The sequence below is a fragment of the Python bivittatus genome, unplaced genomic scaffold (genome assembly GCF_059951505.1).
Source record: "Python bivittatus isolate LINGU-HERP-01145 unplaced genomic scaffold, Pbiv_v1 ctg000020_np1212, whole genome shotgun sequence".
Classification (NCBI taxonomy): Eukaryota; Metazoa; Chordata; class Lepidosauria; order Squamata; family Pythonidae; genus Python; species Python bivittatus.
In genome coordinates, this window is record NW_028277030.1 from 92793329 (window position 1) to 92813825 (window position 20497).

At 39.6% G+C, this 20497-nt stretch overlaps 1 protein-coding gene across 2 annotated transcripts in view; it reads right to left on the reverse strand.

The window, feature by feature from the left end:
- AKT3 (AKT serine/threonine kinase 3) overlaps positions 1–20497 on the reverse strand; it is a 213156-nt gene that overhangs the window by 191684 nt on the left and 975 nt on the right. Inside the window, exons 1-2 of one of the 2 annotated variants that reach the window (XM_088144110.1) lie at positions 16450–16565; positions 1801–1937 (exon numbers count right to left, since the gene is read on the reverse strand). In XM_088144110.1, coding sequence (XP_088000236.1) covers positions 1801–1846 — 46 coding nt within the window. In that variant the 5' untranslated portion in view covers positions 1847–1937; positions 16450–16565. Of the gene's footprint in view, positions 1–1800; positions 1938–16449; positions 16566–20497 lie in introns of those variants that run through there. The other variant, XM_088144108.1, reaches the window with a different exon arrangement.

Sequence of the window (20497 nt, forward strand, 5' to 3'; positions counted from 1 at the left end):
TGTTGACAAGCATTTTTGTTCCCAGAAAGAAACAGTTTTAGTATCTTATTTGTTGGGAAATGCTTCTGCTGAGAGATGAAGCTCAACATTTAGAAGTAATCCAAAACGGTGATAGCATTCTATCATTTTTTTAAATTGATTTATAGATTAAAATTCAATTGTTAAAAGATGTATATTTATTTCTTTCCCAATTTTAACCCAATGAAAATATTAGTTTTATTCATGAAGGGTCATACAAATTTATTTCTAGTTTAGGAGGTTATAGTATCACCAAATCTGATGACCTCTGAAATATGTATTTTATAAACATATGTAAGTCACAGAGACTATACCAACAAGCACTGTTTACAATTTGCCATGTCATGATTGTTCCCTAAATTTTAACTTTCCCTGCTCTCATAATTACATTGCAAAAATGTAGCCGCTTATACATAGATCATAGGTATTACCAAATTTCTTCCATGAATTCTCAAAATATAAATCAAGGCAAAAAGCCTTTCATTTAATAATTATACATTATAATATATTAAATGCATCCACGATGAAATACTGAAAATACTTAATTTTCGTGTGTTTACTTTTTTACAAATCCAATTTTCAGAAATAATATTTATCTTCTGAAAGTTGCATGCAATGTATTTTTTTATCTTTCTGATACCCTTTCAAATTAGGACAATAATATGATTATTAATTAAATACATAAACTATATGAATAATAATAAAATATTTTGTATAGCAAAATTATAATTTTTTGGTTTTACCACATTATTATTAAGTCATTTTAAAAAACTAGACAAAAGGTGTCATTCGTTAACTTTGTAAGAACTAGATTAATAGGAATTAACATTTTATTGTAATATGACTCTTCACCTTATTTTGATATTATCAAGGTATATACATAATATAACAAACCTAAAACCTATATTAATGTATGCCACTCTAGCCTGTAGTTTATATTTGTTAGTGAAGTCAAATGTCTGATTGGGACCTGTAAAAACTGAAAATAGACAAGATATGTTTTAATCAAGGAATAAATAAAAGAATTATTTCTAACAAAATGTATGTTGTGGATTCTTCTCTGTTCTTTATCAAACTGTATGAAATTTTTTCCACTATTCTAACTTATAAAAATTCTGAAATTACTGATTCATAATTCTTTAGATCACTTATACCAGCAGCAGAATATCTATACTGGTCCACATATTAATGGGCAAAAGATTTAGTAAAAATAATGACTCGAAAAAGTATATAAATAAATAGTCTGGAACTGACTAACACAGAGCACGGAATACCATCAAAAAACCTAATGTACAATACATAATACCCACACATACAGCATAGAATATATACTCAGAACAGAACAGAAACTTTGATTTAGTCATCTGACCATATCAAAAGTATAAAACCAATACAAGTATGCAAGTAAATACAAAGAAAACAGTAGAACAAATTCATAGTAAGTAATCACCCCTACAGTAACCCCAATCTGATCTAAATAGTCTGTCCTCTTCAAAATTGCCTCTGATATAAAGAATGCAGTCTTACTAGTGATATGCAGGTTCGTCCCCTGCAAAAAGTAAGACAATTTCTCCTGGGTACCCCAGTATTTTTTAGTTTTTAAATAGAATCTAAGTAAACAGACCTTTCTGTTGAATATAGTTTGAAATTAAAGAGGATATGTGTGATGTCTTCAACAGCTGGTGCACCACAGATACACAGTGAATATATACTCAATTACAACAATAATTAATATCTAAATGTTTACTATGATAATTGAAATATATTTCAATTAATACTTACCTCTTTTCTGAACCCAGCCTTCTTTCACAATTGTAACATCGCTCATGATGGCTCCACTGAGCCTTCAGATTAAAGAATTAATATTTTGCAGTATTGCTTTCCTTTATTCTTCTGACTTTCCAATATCTTAAAGCAGCCTGAAAGTATAAATAAACAAAAATTAACTCTCCTGATATTGCACTGCTTAATACCCAACCTTCCTATTTAACTATAAATGTTGGCCATTTTCCCACAAAATAGTACTGAAAGCAGTTTATAAAAACTGTGAAATATGTAAATACCATTTAAGACATAGCAATAATAACAATAACAAAACTGTCTTAAAAGCACAGATAAACGATAAAAATTTTACCTAGCACCTAGATAGTAACAACGGTATAAAGAAAATTTGCCTGGGCAACAAGAAAAAAAAAATAGTTTTGTCACCCATTTCATCAATAAACTACAGTAGCTGGTACATATACTTTTAAATGTTAACAAGTTGCCTCTATCAATTCTTCAATATTGCTGTGTTGACATTGGTTCTGCTGGACCATGTGCAGAACAAGAGTCTTGTTACAACTGAAAAAAATGTAATTGATTGTTTTATCTAGTGATGGACAGCTTATGAAATATGTGCAGATTTCTAAAATTGCCCTACGGATATCCAGTGGCAAATCAGCCCATTTTCAGTTATGTGATTTTTAACTTCCCTTTAAAACAAACGAACAAAAAAAAAAAAATCAGCAAGAATGGGTTTGACTGTGGGAGATCTTTGGGAAGCAAATCACTCTCATTTCCAGCCTCAAAAATCCTCGACCCCCTGCAAAACTGCCTGAAACCACACCACTGAAATTATCTTATTTTACACTAAATTTCAACAGGAGAATTTTGGACTATTTTTCAACATCTCAGATGAGGAATAAGGAGCAATTTGTCTTGCCGAGACCAGCCTCCCCAAGCCCCAAAAAACCCCCCCACCAAAAATTTGCCTTGCCCCTTCCAGTGATCATTTGGTCACCAGAAACCTTGCTGGGATCCTCTAGAATGTCAAGAAGCTAAGATGTGGCCTGCCTGCTCAAAGCTTGCCCATCACTCAATTAGTCAGTTAAAAACCTTGTACCCTGCTTCACTGTCAGCAGATCATTTTTTTCATGCACGGGTAGTCCTCGCTTACCAACCACAATTGTGATCGGCAACTCCTTCACTAAGCGCCACAGTAGCTAAGCGAAAAATCATGTGACCACACCAGATGTACGATGTCACTTCTGCTTCTGTTGTTAAACGAATCACTGTGGTCATTAAGCAAGACATCATGTGACCGCAACTTGCAATTTCACTTCCGCATCCTGCATTAATTCTGCTTGTTGAAAACTGGTTGTGAAACTCGCAAATGGCAATCACGTGACAGTGGGATGCTGTGTGCGCTGGTTGCAATGCTCCTGAATGGTGATCACATGACTGCAGGATGCTGCAACAGCCGTAAATGCAAGGAATGGTGGCAAAGCTTTCTTTTCAACCATTGTAACTTCAAACAGTCACTAAACAAGGCAGTTGGTAAGGGAGGACTACCTGTAGGTTGAAACAATGATTAACAGCTGTTCCTTTTACATGGAAAAATGGACACTGACACTGGTGAGACTTCTGCCAAGGTTACAGGGCCCTACTGCCTGAAATGACCTGATCAACTCAGCAAGGGGAGGGGATCAAGTTCTCCATTTCTGATTAAAGGATCAAACCTGTTTTAATATATGCAGATATTATATATAATGTTTCTTTCAATTTGCATATGTACATGTATGCAAATTTACTAAACATGCAATGTTATTAATTTTTATTTTAAACATCCATTTTGACACACATACCACAAAACATTATCTTAATGAAGAAACTAAACTCTCTATGAAGAAATTCATATAAATTTGAATCAGTCTGTCTAATATGGAAACCTCATATAATGCCCAATGAGAATTGCTAAATCATGTTATCTGGATGCTAATAGGTACTCTAAACTAATTTATTCAGAGGGCATCAGCTGAGAAATTATGCTCCATAACCTGTATCAGTAAAGACTCTTGGAAATTATCTTTTCTTACTCCGAAAACAACAAAAACACAATGCTGGTCACTTGCTTTACAACCCCACTTCCGTCACAAAATAGGCCAAACAGGCACAATATTTATATCAAACCACTGAATTATATATCTGGATGAAGCTATACAAGCTACTGAATCCAACTTCTGCTTAATACAAGAATTTGATTTTAAGAATCCTGAATGAAAGGCAGATCAGCCTTCACTGACATCTGATAATAGGAACTGAACATCTCATTAGGCAATTAGTTTGACTGTTAGGAGCATGGGTATCTACAGGAAGAAAGGGGATGGGACAAATGAAGAAATACGAATCACAACATTACAACTACAAGCTATGTCGGATGTACTTGTTTCTGACATTGCAATATAGGTACAAAAGGCCAGGGGCCACAATATATATTCCATCATTGTTTTCTCATCACAGTTTGCTCTATGCATCAGTGTCAGGAAATTCTTTCTGGTGGTCAATTAAATTCATCTCCTTTGACTTAAACCATGATTCCTCATCCCTAATATATAATATGAATATTGTATATTAAGAAAACAATCCCATAGCTATTTTTGATGGCTAATAGTAATTAATGGTATATCAAAAGATTTCAAAATGCTTAACATTCCAAATATATTCAGAAGTTCAAAACCATATTGGAGGCAAAAAGGTTATTTTACGATGTTAAAATATCCTCATACTAAAAAGAAACAATTTAAACTTATCTCATTTTGGGCAACGTACAGAATTAAAACCAGAAACAATAACACAATTTCTAAAATCAATATTCAGAAACCATATTGTAACACATTCCTATGGTCAAAAAGCCATTCTATCTCAAAACACTGAGACAACTATCAATCAGACAATAAGAGTTGCTTAACCTCCCAGTCCAAATGCCTGTGGGAACATCAGGGTCTTTTAATGCCTTACAAAAGGCCAACAGGACTGAAGCCTTTCCACAGGGAAGGCACAATTCTTAGGTCCCACAATATGACACCATTTAATAGAAGAGACTTGGAGCATGCCAACTCTGCCAGTCTTGGTGGGGTGAGCAAAGATGGTGACAGAAGGTCCTGTAAGTAACCTAATCCTGTGCCATGTAGGGCTTTATAGATTATAACCAGTACTGTGAATTTCTCCTAGATGCCTATTAGGAGCCAGTGCAATCTGCAAAGCAGAGTAGTTATACCTGCATATCATGAAGCAGCCCAAGTTGCCTTCAACCCTATATTCTGGACCAGTTGCAGCTGCTAAATGCTCTTCAAGGGCAGTCCTTTGTACAGCACTTGACACTAATTCAATTAGGAGGTGATTAAGGCATGAATAACTGTGAGTAGGCCTTCCAATCCACAAACAGGCACAATTAATGCATATGGCAAACCTGTGCAAGAGCCTTCCTAGCCACAGCTGACAGAAGTCCTGGATGACCCCCAAACTGTGTACCAACTCTATTTTGGGGAGGGCAACCCTACTCAGAGATCAACTCTCTGGATTTGAGAGGTTTCTAACCCATAGCCACTCAGTCTTGCTAGGATTGAGTGGAAGCCCCCACAGCACCCAGACACTGGGAAAGAACTGAAATAGCATCAACTGGTCAGCCAACAGCAGAGATATATGATATTTCACCTTGTGTCAAGAAATGATCTCCCCCAGTGGCTTCATGTAGATGTTGAATAGGATCAGGGAGAGAATAAAGCCCTGAGAAACCTCACAAAACAGAGGCCTCAGGCTCAATCTCTCTCCATCTAACAGAACGAACTGGCTCCAAAGAAATAAGAATCACCACAGTATCATACTTCCCATTCCCAAATCTCTGAGCCAGTCTGGAAAGATACCATGATTGACAGTACCAATGACCAAAGAGAGGTCAAAAGCCAGGATGGATGCATCACCCTCATCCTGAGCCTGTCACAATTCATCAACAAATGTAATCAATGCTGTTTCACTGCTGTAGCCAGGTCTGAATCCTGACTGAAAGGGGCCCAGATAATCTGCTTCCTCCAGGGCTCTCTGGAGCTGCAAGTTGACCACGTTTTTCAACAATCTTCCCTAAAAAGAGAAAGTTGGGGGCTAGATGAAAGTTGTCCAATTCTGTTGGGCCAAGTGATGGTGTCTTAGAGAGAGGGCAAATAAACCACTTCTTTCAAAGCAGAAACCACCCCTCCCACAAAGAGGCATTAACCAGTGATGGAGCCAAACATATATCACCTTATAGGAGGTCTTGACCATTGAGGAGGGACATGGATCCAAAACACATGGGGTCAAACTCACAGCTTCAAGGACCCTACCCATTTCATCAGGACTAACAAGTTCAAACTCTTCCCAGACAGCTAGGCAAGACCACACCTCAGGCATCTCCATAGGATCTGTACAGCTAGAGTTCAACTCTAAGCAAATCTGAATGACGTTATGCATCAGACACCTAGAATAATCCTCACAACAGTCCTGTGTTACCTCGGACCCTTCTTACCGAGAGGGATTGGGTCATCTTGATCAGTGTCACTGGCCAGCTCTCTGCAGATGCAATAAGAGTGGAAAAATAAAAACCAAATACAACAAGATAAGGATAACCTGGGTTGCATTTTTGTCACATTGACTCTCACCCAGGAAAAGATGACCTCACCCACCAACAACCCCCACCAAGAACCTCCTAACACATAAATCCCCAATCCAACACCTTACTGTTGCTAAGTACTTGAATAGCCAGTGTACGAAAATCTCAGCAGATCATCACCAAGGTCCAAAGTGGCAGATGAATGTGATAAGATGGCCACTGTTCCATATGGTTGGTCCAATGGATACATGTAGACCACCAGTCTACTCCTGCTACCACTGCCATTTCATGCCAACTCCAAGCACTAGCAACTATCCAGCAGTCCAATTTAGACCTTGTCCAGCCACCTGCTTTGTTGCTGTGCAAGCTGAAGATCCACTCTGAGAACAGAAGCTTGGTCATCGTTGTCTCTCCTATCATCTGAAGACAGAAAAGAAAGAAAGCTTCTGCTACTGCTGACGCCAGTCATATCTTCCAGGAGTATCTAACAAATGAGCAGCAGTGCTTCAGCGAAGAAGCCAAATGCTGTCAAACAACAGCAGAATGGCTGAGAGCCCTATTCCACCAATGGTTTTGCAGGCAATCCAATTATTCTGGCAGCTGAAGATCTCCCAATTGCAAAGCTAGTCAGCCCTCAGTCTCCTCCTGGTCTCCAGGCAGTTCGGCCACCCCAATTTTCCTGGAGGCCACTACCAAGGGATTGTATTTCACCAGAGGTTACACCCCCTCCTGGACCAGCCAAACAGCTCACTACTCAACACATTCCCAACCCTCAACAACATTCGAAAACACCCAAACTACTGCCAGACCCAAACACATGTCACCAAATCATTGCCGTTATAAATGATTTGTTTTGCTTCACTTTGTTTTTATTTTTTAGTAGATATCATATTTCCTTGAATAATTTTAAATGATAAAAGACAGCACGAGTACATTAATTTCTGATTTTCCTTTAAACAACAGAAATCTTAAAGGTTTTGTACACCTTTGCCATTTCCACGGTAATATTTCTTATACAGTAAATTCATGTAATAGTTTAAATACTTTTTGAAATGACAAAAAGTTGCTTATACGCAAAAAAGGTAAGCTATGTTATTACAGTGAAACCCAGATCTCAATAAAATAGACTTCACATATAATGGACCAAATTTCCACAATTTAAATCATTTGTATGATGATGTCACCATGAAAATAATATAAATGATGTAATATGCATCATTTGCATAATGATGCATTGTGACAATTCATAAATCACCATGATGATGTACTTACATATTCAATGTTCTCTCCCATAAAGTATAAAAAGGAGGGGGCTTGCCTGAACCCCACGGGAAACTTACTTTATAATATAGCTCCTACCATGGCAAAAGCAATGAGTCCATATTAGGACCCTCAAAATGTACCCACTGATCATCTGAAAATATGCAACAGGCTGTATGAGAGTAGGCATAAATAGCCTATCTTAAGCCATGTAAGGCTCTTTGAACTGGGCTCAGAAGGCAACCAGTAAATAGTGAAGTTATTTCAACACAGACAACATGAATCCCAGAGAGGCCTCATTCACTACTCATACTGCTGAATTCTGGGCCAGCTGCTAGTTTCTGAGGGCCACACTACAAAGATCTCATTGTAATAGTGTAGTAACTTATAAGTCACTGAACCCAAGTGTCTCTCCACTATGGAGGGATACATCATGTTTATTTATTTTGCAGTGTTTATAACTTGCCCCAATCCTGAAGGACTCTGGGCGTTATGCAACAAAATAAAGAAAACTTAACAGTAAAATACTAGATTAAATATCCAAGACAAGCAAATTCACTCATATCAGCTATTGGCTGAAGGCATGCTCAAACAATAGAGTTTTAATTTGTTCACAAAATATTAACAAGGTAGTAGCCAGGCATTTCTTGGGGGTGGGGGGGAGAGTTCCATCAAATGAAGACTACCATATAGAAGGCCTGTCACCTCATGAGCCTCATGAGATTCTCAACAGGACCTCTCTAGATGACCAAACTACTTCAGCGAAGGCAGTGCCTAGCAGGGATTTCAAGAAAACAACTGAGGACTTTGAACTGTTTAGAAACCTCCTTGTAGGCAATGCAGGGATTAAACATCCAAGTGTCATTCTACTCTGGCAGAATTGTCCCACCAGAAATCTAGCCATTGCATTTTATACCAGTGCAGCTTCCAGGTTATATCCTAAGGAAGCCCCACATAAATGTTTACCAGTCAAAGCCACTGATTAAAAGAAAGGAAGACTGTTCTGGACTGAAGTTGCCAGCTTATATTGGCAACAGTGTGTGTGGATGCTTGTTGATGGTGCTCCGAGAGAGATTTGTAGGATTTTTTATAAGTTTTTGGACATGAGGTTGGTTTGTGGATGTGGAGGATTGTGGAGGACTGTGTCAATAGGAAGGTTAGAACGAGAGGCGGGAACAAGGTACAAGAGGCTGAAGAATTGGCAAAGAATTGGAAGAGTGGAGAGATTGGAGAGGGGCAGGCAAGAGTGAAGATGGAGAAGGGGGGTGAATTTTATGGACGGTTGGGATCCCCTAGACTCCCCCTGGACCCCAGTGGACTACCTTCATTGGGCTGTGAATGGCTAGTGCCGAGCCCAAGTCTGAGAGCCCAAAAGACAGCTGCCGCAACTTCAGAAGATGGTACAGACCACGTGATGGCAGCTAAGCTGACGGAGACGAGTACCCCGGTCCTCGCTGGCAGTTGGACCTACTCACATGGACGTTGGAGTTATGGAGTATGGTAGGCTACTGGTTGGACTTTTGGCCAAATGACTGGTTTTTGGGAGCTTCAGACTCTTAGAGGCATTTGACCACTCAGCAGCTGCAACAGCACTTGGGGCAGCATGACATGTTTTTGGACTACTGTTCTGATTTTTTAGATCAATCTTTGTATGGGCTTATGATCTTGCCCTGGGAGGTTGTCTGGGATATCCTGGGGTTGCAGGGGCATTTGGTGAGAGACAGGGAAGTGTGGTTGTCCCTTCTCCCCTGTGTGAGAGCGAGTGGGGGAGGAGTGGTTCCCTGCTGGGTGGGTGAGAGCGACAAGGCAGGGTGGTGCTTGTAAGTTTGAGCAGACTCAGGATGAGTGTGGAGGGGGACGAGTTGGTGTTGATGTCACCTTCTCTGCTGTTGAGGTGAGTGGAGGGGTGGTGGCTTGCTGGTGCTGAGAGCAACTGCTATAGCACCTGTCGGGTTCACCTTACCCCTGGTTGTATGTCGGTTGGTGGAATTTCCATTTTAGATCGAGAGAAGAGATCTGATGGGAGACAGAATGGCTGGTGGGGCGAACAGGGTAGGGCAGTGTATTTCAGTGGTGTCAGGTAAAGGGAAATATGGTGGGAGACAAGGGGCGGGCCACTTGCAGGGAACGCAACCTTGGTGCCTTGTACCAATCTCATACTCCAGCCCCTTGAACACAATCCATTTACCTCGTCAACAGATATGTGGAGGCCCGGGTTTTAGGCTGCTGCTCTTAAATGCCAGATCAGCCTGTAATAAGGCTTCCCTTATTGCTGATTTGATTCTTGAGAAGGCTGATCTGGCATGTACTACTGAGACCTGGCTGGGGCCAGAAGGTTCCTCTCTCGGAAATGTGCCCAGCTGGTTATCAAGTATAGCACCAGCCTAGACTACAGGGCCAGGGAGGGGCTGTGGCTGTTGTCATCAGAGAATCTCTGATAGCCTCCAGGGGCATCACTCCACAAATGCCCGGTTGTGAGACCCCCTTTCTTAGGTTGGGCTCGAGAGGCCAGATGGGACTACTGCTGCTGTACCAGCCTCCCTGCTACGTAGTGGCTTTCCTACCCAAGCTCCTGGACCTCACCACAAGGCTGGCAGTGGAGTACCCCAAACTTATAGTTTTAGGGAACTTCAATCTGCCATCCCTGGGGGCAGGGTCAGAGGTAGCTCGGGAGTTCATGGAAACCATGACTTCCATGAGCCTGTCCCAGGTCATCCAGGGCCTTATTAGGAATAGTGGTCACACACCCTATTTGGTGTTCTTGTCAGAGTGGTGCTTATGTGATCTGAAATTGGTGGACCTATCTTTGGTCCCCTTGTCATGGTCAGATCACACCTTGGTGGCCTGTCAGCTTCTCTAGGCCTGTGCCCCTCCGCAGAGAGGCAGGACCTATTAGATCGGTCCGTGTGATGGAATGGAATTATGAAGGCCAGGCTCAGGGAGATAAACATTTTCTTAGCTGGCCGGAGGAGCATGGGAGCTACAAAAGGATGAGACTGGCACCTCCCTGAGGAATTCACACTATTGTGGCTGGCTGACTTGGGAGCTGGGGTTTCGGTCTGGGAAGATTCTTGCTAGAGGTTGTAGCTAATAAACATAGCTGAACTGAATTTGCATTGTCTCTTGGAGTTCCTTGGGCTAGGCCTGACATCAATCTTCCCAGACTCAAACCCCAGTTCCCAAGTCAGCCAGCCACAACAGTGTGAATTCCTCAGGGAGGTGCCAGTCTCATCCTCTTGTAGCTCCCACACTCCTCCGGCGAGCTAAGAAAATGTTTATCTCCCTGACCCTGGCCTTCATAATTCCATTCCATCACAGTCGACCCCCAACAACTGATGGACCCGGATGGGTTTCAGAAGGAGATGGGGATTAACACTGAAAATCTGCTGCGTAGTCCTGCCAAGTCCCTAGTTGCTGCCTGGAACAGGAAGGTGACAGGGGCTTTGGACAGGATTGCACCCATGTGACCTCTCCCAACCCAGGGACCTTATCACCCCTCATGGTATACAGAGAAACTGAGAGGGATGAAACAAATTAGAGACATCTAGAGCACTGCTGGTGGAAGACAAAGAACGAACTCAACTGAACACGAGTAAGAGCTGCCATTAAAGCCTACCTTGTGGCAATTTGGGCGGCGAAGAGTAAATACTTCTCCACACTAATTGCATCTGCCAATAATCACCCAGCGACCCTCTTTAAGGTGACCCATTTCCTTCTGGGGAAGGAGGTCTATCTGCAGAGGCGCGCTGAGGCATTTACTGATTTTCTGGAAGACAAAGTCAGTCAGATTCATTCCTAGTTAGACGCTGTGTGGCTGTTGGTCCATTGGGGATGCCTGGGGCAGGTTCTTGCCCAGTTATCTGGGAACAGTTTGATCCCGTTGCTCTCGAGGAAGTGGACAGAATCCTAGGAATGTGAGCTCAACCACCTGTGTTTTAGACCCGGGTCCCTCCTGGCTGGTGAAAGCCTCCTCGGAAATGAAATGTGGATAGGTTCTGGCAGTGATTAACGCTTCTCTGGGGGAGGGGGTGGTGCCCAAACTTTTAAGGAGGCTGTGGTCTGCCCTCTTCTTAAGAGGCCATTGCTAGATTCCACCCTGTTGGATAATTTTCATCCTATCTCCAATCTTCCCTTTTTGGGGCAGACTGTTGAGAAGGTGGTTGCACTGCAGCTCACAGGTTCTTGGATGAAACTGATTATCTGGACCCTTTTCAGTCAGGGTTCAGGCCTGGATGTGAGACAGAAATGGCACTGGTCACACTTTTTAATGATCTCTGGTGGGAGTGAGATGGGGGTAGTGCATCCATCCTCGTTCTACTTGATCTCTCAGCAGCCTTCAATACCATCAACCATGGTATCCTTCTGCAGCAGCTTCGGGGGTTGGGAGTGGGAGGCACTGGGTTGTCCTGGTTCACTTCCTTCCTCTGTGGCCATTCCCAGTTGGTGTTGATAGGGAGCGGGAGGTCCAGGCCTCGGCCCCTGCTTTGCAGGGTTCTGCAGGGTTCGGTACTTTCTCCACTTCTGTTTAACATGTCCATGAAGCCGCTAGGTAAGATCATCCGTCACCATGGGGTGAGATATCATTAGTATGCTGATGATACTCAGCTGAATATTTCAGCCCATGCTGAGTGAAGCAATGCCATGACACAGTGTTTCAGAGGGAGGTCATGGCATGTTAAGGTCTGGATGGGGAGCAACAGATTGAAACTAAACCCTAGCAAGACGGAACGGTTCTGGGTTTGGAGTTCTTTGGTCCATGGAGAATTGCCATCTTTGGATGGGGTTGCACTGCCCCAGACAGACCTGGTGTGTAATCTAGGGGTTCTCCTGGACTCATGACTCCTGCTCAAGGAGCAGGGGGCAATCATGGCCAGGAAGGCCTTTGCACAACTGCAGGTTGTGTGCCAGTTATGCCCTTTCCTGGCCCTGCTCACAGTCACCCACGACCTAGTCGCCTCCCATCTTGACTACTGTAATGCGCTCTATGTGGGGCTGCCCTTGAAAAGTATCTGGTTCAATTGGTATTCAGTTGATTCAGAATGTGGCGGCCCGCGTGGTTTTGTGCAAGTCAAGATTTGCATGTGTCACCTCTCTTGCAGGAACTGCATTGGCTGCCGATTTGCTTCTGGGTCCAATTCAAGGTGCTGGTTATCACCTTTAAAGCCCTACATGGCTTGGGGCTAGGTTATCTGAAGGACTGCCTTTTCCCAATTTCATCTGCCCGACCCACCAGATCAGGAAAGCAGGGTATGTTACAGGTCCCCCCCGATTAAGGAGGTCCATCTAGTGGGACTGAGAAGGGCCTTCTCCATGGTGGCTGCCTCCCTGTGGAACATCATCCCCGCAGAGATAAAACTGGCCCCCACCTTGATATTCTTCCTCAAGGCCCTGAAGACGTGGTTTTGCCAGGAGGCCTGGGGATCCCAGGTTGATGCTGAGGCCATCAAAAGGCTATTGTAAAAGTGTTGCTATCACTGGGGGGGTGAGGAGTGTAGCAGGTTTTGTCTTTGGGGTTTTTATTTCTGTAAGCTGCCCGGAGTCACCATGAGTTGGGCAGCTATATAAATTGCTTAAATAATAAATAAAATAAGACCGTTGCTAAGTAAGCTGTGTGATGGACTGGAATGATGGGAGGGGAGTAAAGAATGTGCTCTCATCTCCAGAGGAGCGAGAAAGAGATAAGCGGAGGAGACTGACACCTCCCTAAGAAATTCCATCGGTGTGAACTGACTGAGCCTGGGAACTGGTTTCATTCTGGGAAGATTCTTGTCAAGGGGTTGTAGCTAATAAACCTTGCTGGATTGATTCTGCATGGTCTCCTGGAGCCCGACAGCTATGAGGTAGCAGGAGGCTTGAAAATCCAGTAACAAGAGAAGGGGCTAGTGAAGCTATCAGAGGGGTACAAAGTAGATAGATTAGCTTGTAGGAAAGAGGGATGTTTACTTCTGTGATGGAAAACTGGTGACTTGAGGTTATATATCTGAAAAAAACTATTCTAATTTAAGATTAAAACTGGAATGTCCATCATTAGTGAAAATTAAGCCACACCTTAAACTGGAACATCATCATATCAACCAAGTAACATCATCATCCATCACCAAAAGCTCTTTGGAAGTGCTCCACTTTGACTTACTTCTGGAAAGCAATCAATGATGGAGTTAATGTAATTTCCAGTGGAAACTGTTCCACAATACCACGGCCATAATAGAAAAATAATCCCCCTTAGCCTCAGCCCCCTTGACTTTATGACAGTTGGGAATTTGTCCTGAAATTAACATACTGAATGGGTGGAATCCAGATGGAATCCATCTGGAGAAGGCAATCCTGCAAGTACCTTGCTGCTAAGCCATATATACAACAACATCTGTGGGGAAGGCAAAAGGGTTCAAACTGCCATCAGCAGCCTAGCAGCGTTGTAATGCATGCTCCCCTTTTCTGTTGCATCATAATGTCACACTCTCACCCCAAAGGTATTGTAGTGCCACAAAGCTTTTGTCATTCTGACAGAAGTTGCAAGTTCCTGTGATACCAGTATTTTTGTATGTGAATGCATATATTCAGAATAATTTTCCTGTTCAAGCAGGACTGGTTCCCGGCCTAAGCAACCTAGACTGCCAAATTTTAGAGGTCACCAAAATTGAAAATACACACACAATATGAGTATAAAATCTGATAACTTTCCTTGTTGCTTTAGATCTTTTCCATTCTACACATTTCAAAAGTACTTACAAAGGCAGTCAATTAGTAATGAACAGCACACTAACCAGATGTTGCAAGTCATTAAAAAAAAGAAATTATTATTACAGCTATGGACCTCAGGAAGCTGATAATATTATCGAAGCAAGACAAATAGGAAGGTACTGAGCAAGTGAGTCATATGACTATAGGTAGTCCTCACTTAATGACTGCAACTGGGACCAGCAACTCTGTTGCTAAGTGATGCAGTTATTAAGTGAAACATCACATGACTATGCCCAACTTACGTCAGCAAATCACCCATGGTCGTTAAGTGCAACATCATGTGACCACAACCTGCAACTTACTGCTGACTTCTCCGTTGACTCTGCTTGTCAGAAGCTGGCTATGAAGCTTGCAAATGGCGATCACGTGACTACAGGACACTGCAACTGTCGTAAACGCATACCAGTTGCAAAGTGCCTGAATTGTGATCATGTAACCATGGGGACCCTGCAATGGTCAGAAATTTGAGGACCAGTTGTAAAACTATTTTTCAGCACTGTCATAAGTTTGAACAATAGCTAAACAGGGCAGTTGATAACTGAAGACTACCTGTATCAGCTTATCAAAATTATACCCGGAAAAGTGGTAGCAGTGTACTATGTGTGCTAGCACATCCACTCGAGGGTTAAATATAATTTCGCAGAATTGTTGCCATATGACAACACTGGGTGCTGATGTAATTAAAATTATTTACTGTGATTCACAATAAATAGCGTGAAAATGTCTGAGAAAAGAAAAAAATCATCTGCGGCTGAAATTTTTAAGTGTAAAGCTCAAAAACTCAATGAAAAAAAGAAACAAGAGGGCCCCTTTTTGAAATTCCTAACAAAATCAGAAGATGAGCCAAGCCATGGTGGGCATCAGAATATGACTGCCTAAGAGGCCAAAATGTCTACAGCTGGCCCTAGTTCAAGGAAAATGTTTGGAGAAATTAATCTTAGCATAATTTATTCAGCAGTGAATTAGCTTCCTCATAAGTAGGGTCTGGTGGTAATTTTCATGACAGCCATTTTGTAAAGATACCACCACTTTCATCAAAATGTAAATGTGACCCCAATTTTAAAAAGACTGGAGATTCTTACTCTAGGCTATAAAAATTATCCAAACACTAAACTGTTCAGAGAAAGGACATCCCAAAACAAAACTTCACAGCACCTACTTGCTTTCTTTTGGGCCTAGATCTGGAAAACAATGGTGGGAAAAGAATTCTAAAAGAGACCTAACATCTTCAAGGATGAACATAGCAGTCACAAGTTATCTACTGTATCCTCTCAATACTCTCTTTGCACTATGATGATCAAAGGCAATAAGAGAAGACTAAGAGAAGATTGAAAACAAATGATCATTATCATCTTAGCTGTCCTTCATGTTTGTTTTAAACCAAGCAGAAATTTATAAAGTCTACCATGATGCAGAAAAACATTCAGTGGATGGAGAATGAATGTCCTTTAGAGAATCAGCATATATGTTTAATATAGCCTGCCTTCTGCTGGCCAGAATAAAGCATTAATCTAAGCAGCAACTTACAAATTCTGCTGTGACACATAGACATATTTAATGATAGCAGAAATCCTACATGGAATTACCAAAGTATATTTGATATACTTCCTACTACCCCAAATAAAGCATTACTCATTGAATACGATCAAATACAAATGAGGCATATTGATCCTTCTATCTCTTACAAGTGTTTATAGAAATAATTCTGGCCACCCTTTGATTAACCTGGTAATCAAATAATCACATGTCAGATCTCCTATTTTATAACAACATATAAGAGAAAACTGCCTTATAATAATTTCCATAATCCAAAACAATACCTCAGTATTGGTTATTGCTTTTTATGCTAATTATGCCTGACAAATAAAATTGACATTACAGCAATGAAGAAATATCAAGTAATTCAGGGTCCCAACTGAGCAGAGATGAAAAATCAAAGCAGAATACTAAGCAATCCCAAAAGATAAAAAAGATTTTAAGTTCAACTAGTATCTCAGATATATGTAATCTCTACAACAGGCACTCACCCAATAAAGTGTATTCAAATTTATATAGAGCTTGGATTCTAATTCTTCTTCTATTATCAGACTATAAGGTTCATATTCATAGGAGAGAGTTTTGGTTTTTGTGTTTTTGTTTGCTGCTTTTGTTTGTCTTCTCTTTTTCTCTATAGCCTTCTGCATTTCCTGGGAAAGGAGCAAAGAACTCTTGCAAATAGTAAGCAACAGGATTGAAAGGAATATACGCTAGAAGTAATGGAAATAATACTTCCTACATGAAGCAGCAATTGAACATTTATTTACTCAGCATCTCTTTCTACATCTGTAATTATGTCCTAGATTGGTATAATGTGCCTCTTGATAAGTTTATGCCCAAGGCAGAAAACATGCTTTCCATTATAACCATGAGATAAACCTTGTATTTTTCCTCTTTTTAAAGCCCCCAATTTAAAAATATCAGAATTACAAATTTCAAAATTTGGATAATGTAGCTGTGGTTATTAATTTAAATATGACATTTTTATATTTATTTACTGAAGGCCTGAATCAGTATCTTAAGAAATCAATGGAAAGACCAAAACATACCTATTACTGACAATTAAAACCAGACTATTTCCTAAAGTATTTACTTCTTTCAGGATCAGGGCACAAAGTAATTCTATACAACTCCCAGCACACAATTTACAAGTAGCTTGAGGCTATCAGTAAGCATCAATATCAAATCCAAGTAACATCTTAGTATGTGATCTGCTTCACTTGGAAAAGCTTTCTTAAATCTGTCAGGCAAATTCCTAAGAAAGATAATTTCACTGATTTTTGAAACATTGCACAAAAGCTGTTAGGATGTTGTTGATATTCTTTTATCACAATCCAATTCGCAAACAATGTTCATATGCATTGTTAGAGGTTTTCAGAAGCATGTAACTGATTTTCATGACATTTACATGTTCTTTATGAACAAAGAAAATATTTCTTCACAATTTCTTAAGAGAATAAAGTCAGCACAACCAAATTATCATGTATAGTCTTCTGTATTAAGTTTTGGAGATCCATGAAATAAATTAAAAAAGCAATTCTGAAATCCTGTTTTAAAACGTTTAGTGGAAAGTGTACCTTTAAAAAGAATAGTTCATTTTTATTCAAAAGAGAAATTAAACGATTTTAAGAATTTGTACAATATATTCATATATATTCAATCTTTCCCCAGACTTTCACCATCACACTGTGGCAATGTTACTAGAAAATGTACCAAAGGTTCAATATTTTGTAATGAAGAGGGTGATTTAAAGCAATTCCCAACTTTCAAATATACCACTATAGCTCTCTGATCTGTAGATCGTAACAACTCTGAAGTAAGCCTTAACAAACGCTACAGAGATATCTTTCAGCACAGCATCTGGATAAAACAGCCTTATTTTCCTAACTAGGTTATACAAATAATTTTAAAGCCCCCAAAGAAAAAAAAATTAACTGGACTTTAGTTCTTTGTGGGACCATCCTATTCATGTTTATCTTTAACTATACCACATGATCCTAAATCCTTTTGCAGCTGCAGGCTAAGGAATTTATTCCTGTTCTTAAAGTAAAGCCTTACAGTCCAGACTTAATCAGACTTTGAAAAAGCCTGACTCAAGTTGAATTCAATTCCTGGTAATTACTTGGATGTGGCCATGTAGTTGACTTGGAAACAATATGAAAGTAGTTTGCCTCTGCTTTCTTATGGGATTTTTTTCCAATATTCTAGTCTTTGCTATAGTCCTGAGATTTACCAATGGTGTTACATCCTACTACCAACCTAGTCTGACCCTGCTTAGCTTTTCAAGATCAACCAAGAGCTGTTAGGTGCTGCCATCTGCTGTAAGCTTAATCAGACTTCTCTGTAGTAAATCCCACTTATTTCAACAGGACATGAATGTCCAAGTGAACAAATTTAGATAATAGGCTAATATTTGAACTGCCATTACAGTTTTGTTTTATATACCTGTATCTGTACATTTTATATTAAAACATTTTACAAAGTTTGTCATATATAATTCTGATCACAATTTACATAACCTGAATTGTCAAAAACATTTTCAAAAATTTAGACTGTTAGACTTTGCACAATTACTATGTTCAATTTAGAAAGTGTGAAGCCAAACCTGCATGTGTAAACATCTATTCGTGCAATAAGATTTATCTTTTTCCATGCTTCTCAAAGTCTATTTTTGAGGGTTCCTCCTCAAAGTAACATACAGTAGTAGGTTTTGAGAATGTGTAGTGGGCTACAAGGGCAAATTGTCCCTCCCTTTTGTATTTATACAAGCAGTTCCTTCAGTGGAAATGCAAGGATTCTATCCAGAATAACATGTTAATACATTAATCATATGTATTTTTAGATGGAAATAAATCTCTTTGATGAACTATTTATATTGAAAGATAAAGTCTAACATTTAAGTGGAATTCTTTAAATTAAAATCAGATAAAACAATATATTAGATTCCAATTCAAAGCATACCTTCTTTGTAGACCTAGTAAAATCAGTGATATTTCTTTCCAAATAACTTTCACATAGCAAGATTGTTTCACTGTGAATATAGAATGTATGAAAAATCAAATTATCTTTGAAATGCACAGTAAATACTGTATAATAGTTTCCAAAAGAATTTGTAAAAATTAAAATATGGTAAAAACAAATATTAAAAACACTATACATAGTAAAACAAGGGAAAGGTCTTTGGAAAGAAATTGATTTCTAAAAGGAATTCATTAACCAAAAATCGAAATGCAGAACTTTTGATATTGTTGATATAATTCTGTACATTCTTCTTCTGAACAAACATGGAAGTTCCTCTGTACATCCATGTTTATCTTATCCAATTAACAAATACACACATTATAAGTAGCAATCAATCCAATTAAAGATATTGGGGTCAATTTAAAACCTTCCACAGAGAATAAATAGAAGTATAAATAGAATCTCCTTAGTTAGGACTCTTTAGAGGAAAACTGATTCATCCAAATGAGAATGCACTTTCTGCAGGCAAAAAAAAAAAGAGGCGGACAGAACAAATTCATCTGGAAAATATTTACTAAAAATGTACATTTGATATTATAGCTCCCTTTACATTATATTGTATTTTATGTTTATTCCTACTAGGGGAGCAAAGAAACATAGCTCCATTATAAAAGTTCACAAAGCATTCTGCTTACTTCTAAACAATGTGTCTGTAAATTCAATTTGGTCCTCAGACTTATTTTGTATACTCCTATGTGTACAAATGGTACAGCTCTGTGAAATATTAAGAATGTTTAATTTCCCAATATTCAAAAAGTTTTAGCTACTTCATAACTTAAAACTGATTTCAAGTATAATAGTTCTTTTTAAAAAATGGAACTTTTAAGACAGAGGCAACAAAAATGGCTCAAGCTATTTCATCAATCTCAATATGTCAATCTTATAAGTTCATTATTTATGTATAAATTATGACAATTACATTTCTGTGAAGAAACACTAAATTGTTTGAATAGAATGGTATGATATTTTAACAAGTTAACTAAAAAGAAAATTCCACATACAATACTGGAAAAGACTGCGTTGAGGTTTTTCAAAGACTGTGTTATTAATTTCTATGAATCATGGGCTGCATAAATACAAGGAAAGCATTATCAGACAAGTAATAATGTACATCAATTCCTATACATGCAAAGCAGTAACCATGGCTGTCCAGCAGACCTGATGTAAACAAGCAAGCTTTGTTTACTTGCATCAGTACCACTTAGCAAGAAAGAACAGGGTATCTTTTGCTGTTCTATTATTAAAAAACAACACAGGGTTAACAGAAGAATAAAAGGGATACACTTCATTAACTAAGTGCATTTTACATTCATTTACGCCTAAGAACAGAATGCAAGAAGAGATATGATCCTATGAGGAGGAAGCACAGTGACCAAGAAGCTTCCAAAGGGAGGGGGGGTGGATGTCGTCGTTGGGCGTACGGGAAAGCCGAAGCGTGTAATGCGCCATCGATCTCAACAGCATTTCAGATATAAAGCAGCGATATACCCTACAAACAATTGAGTGGCTGCGCGCGCG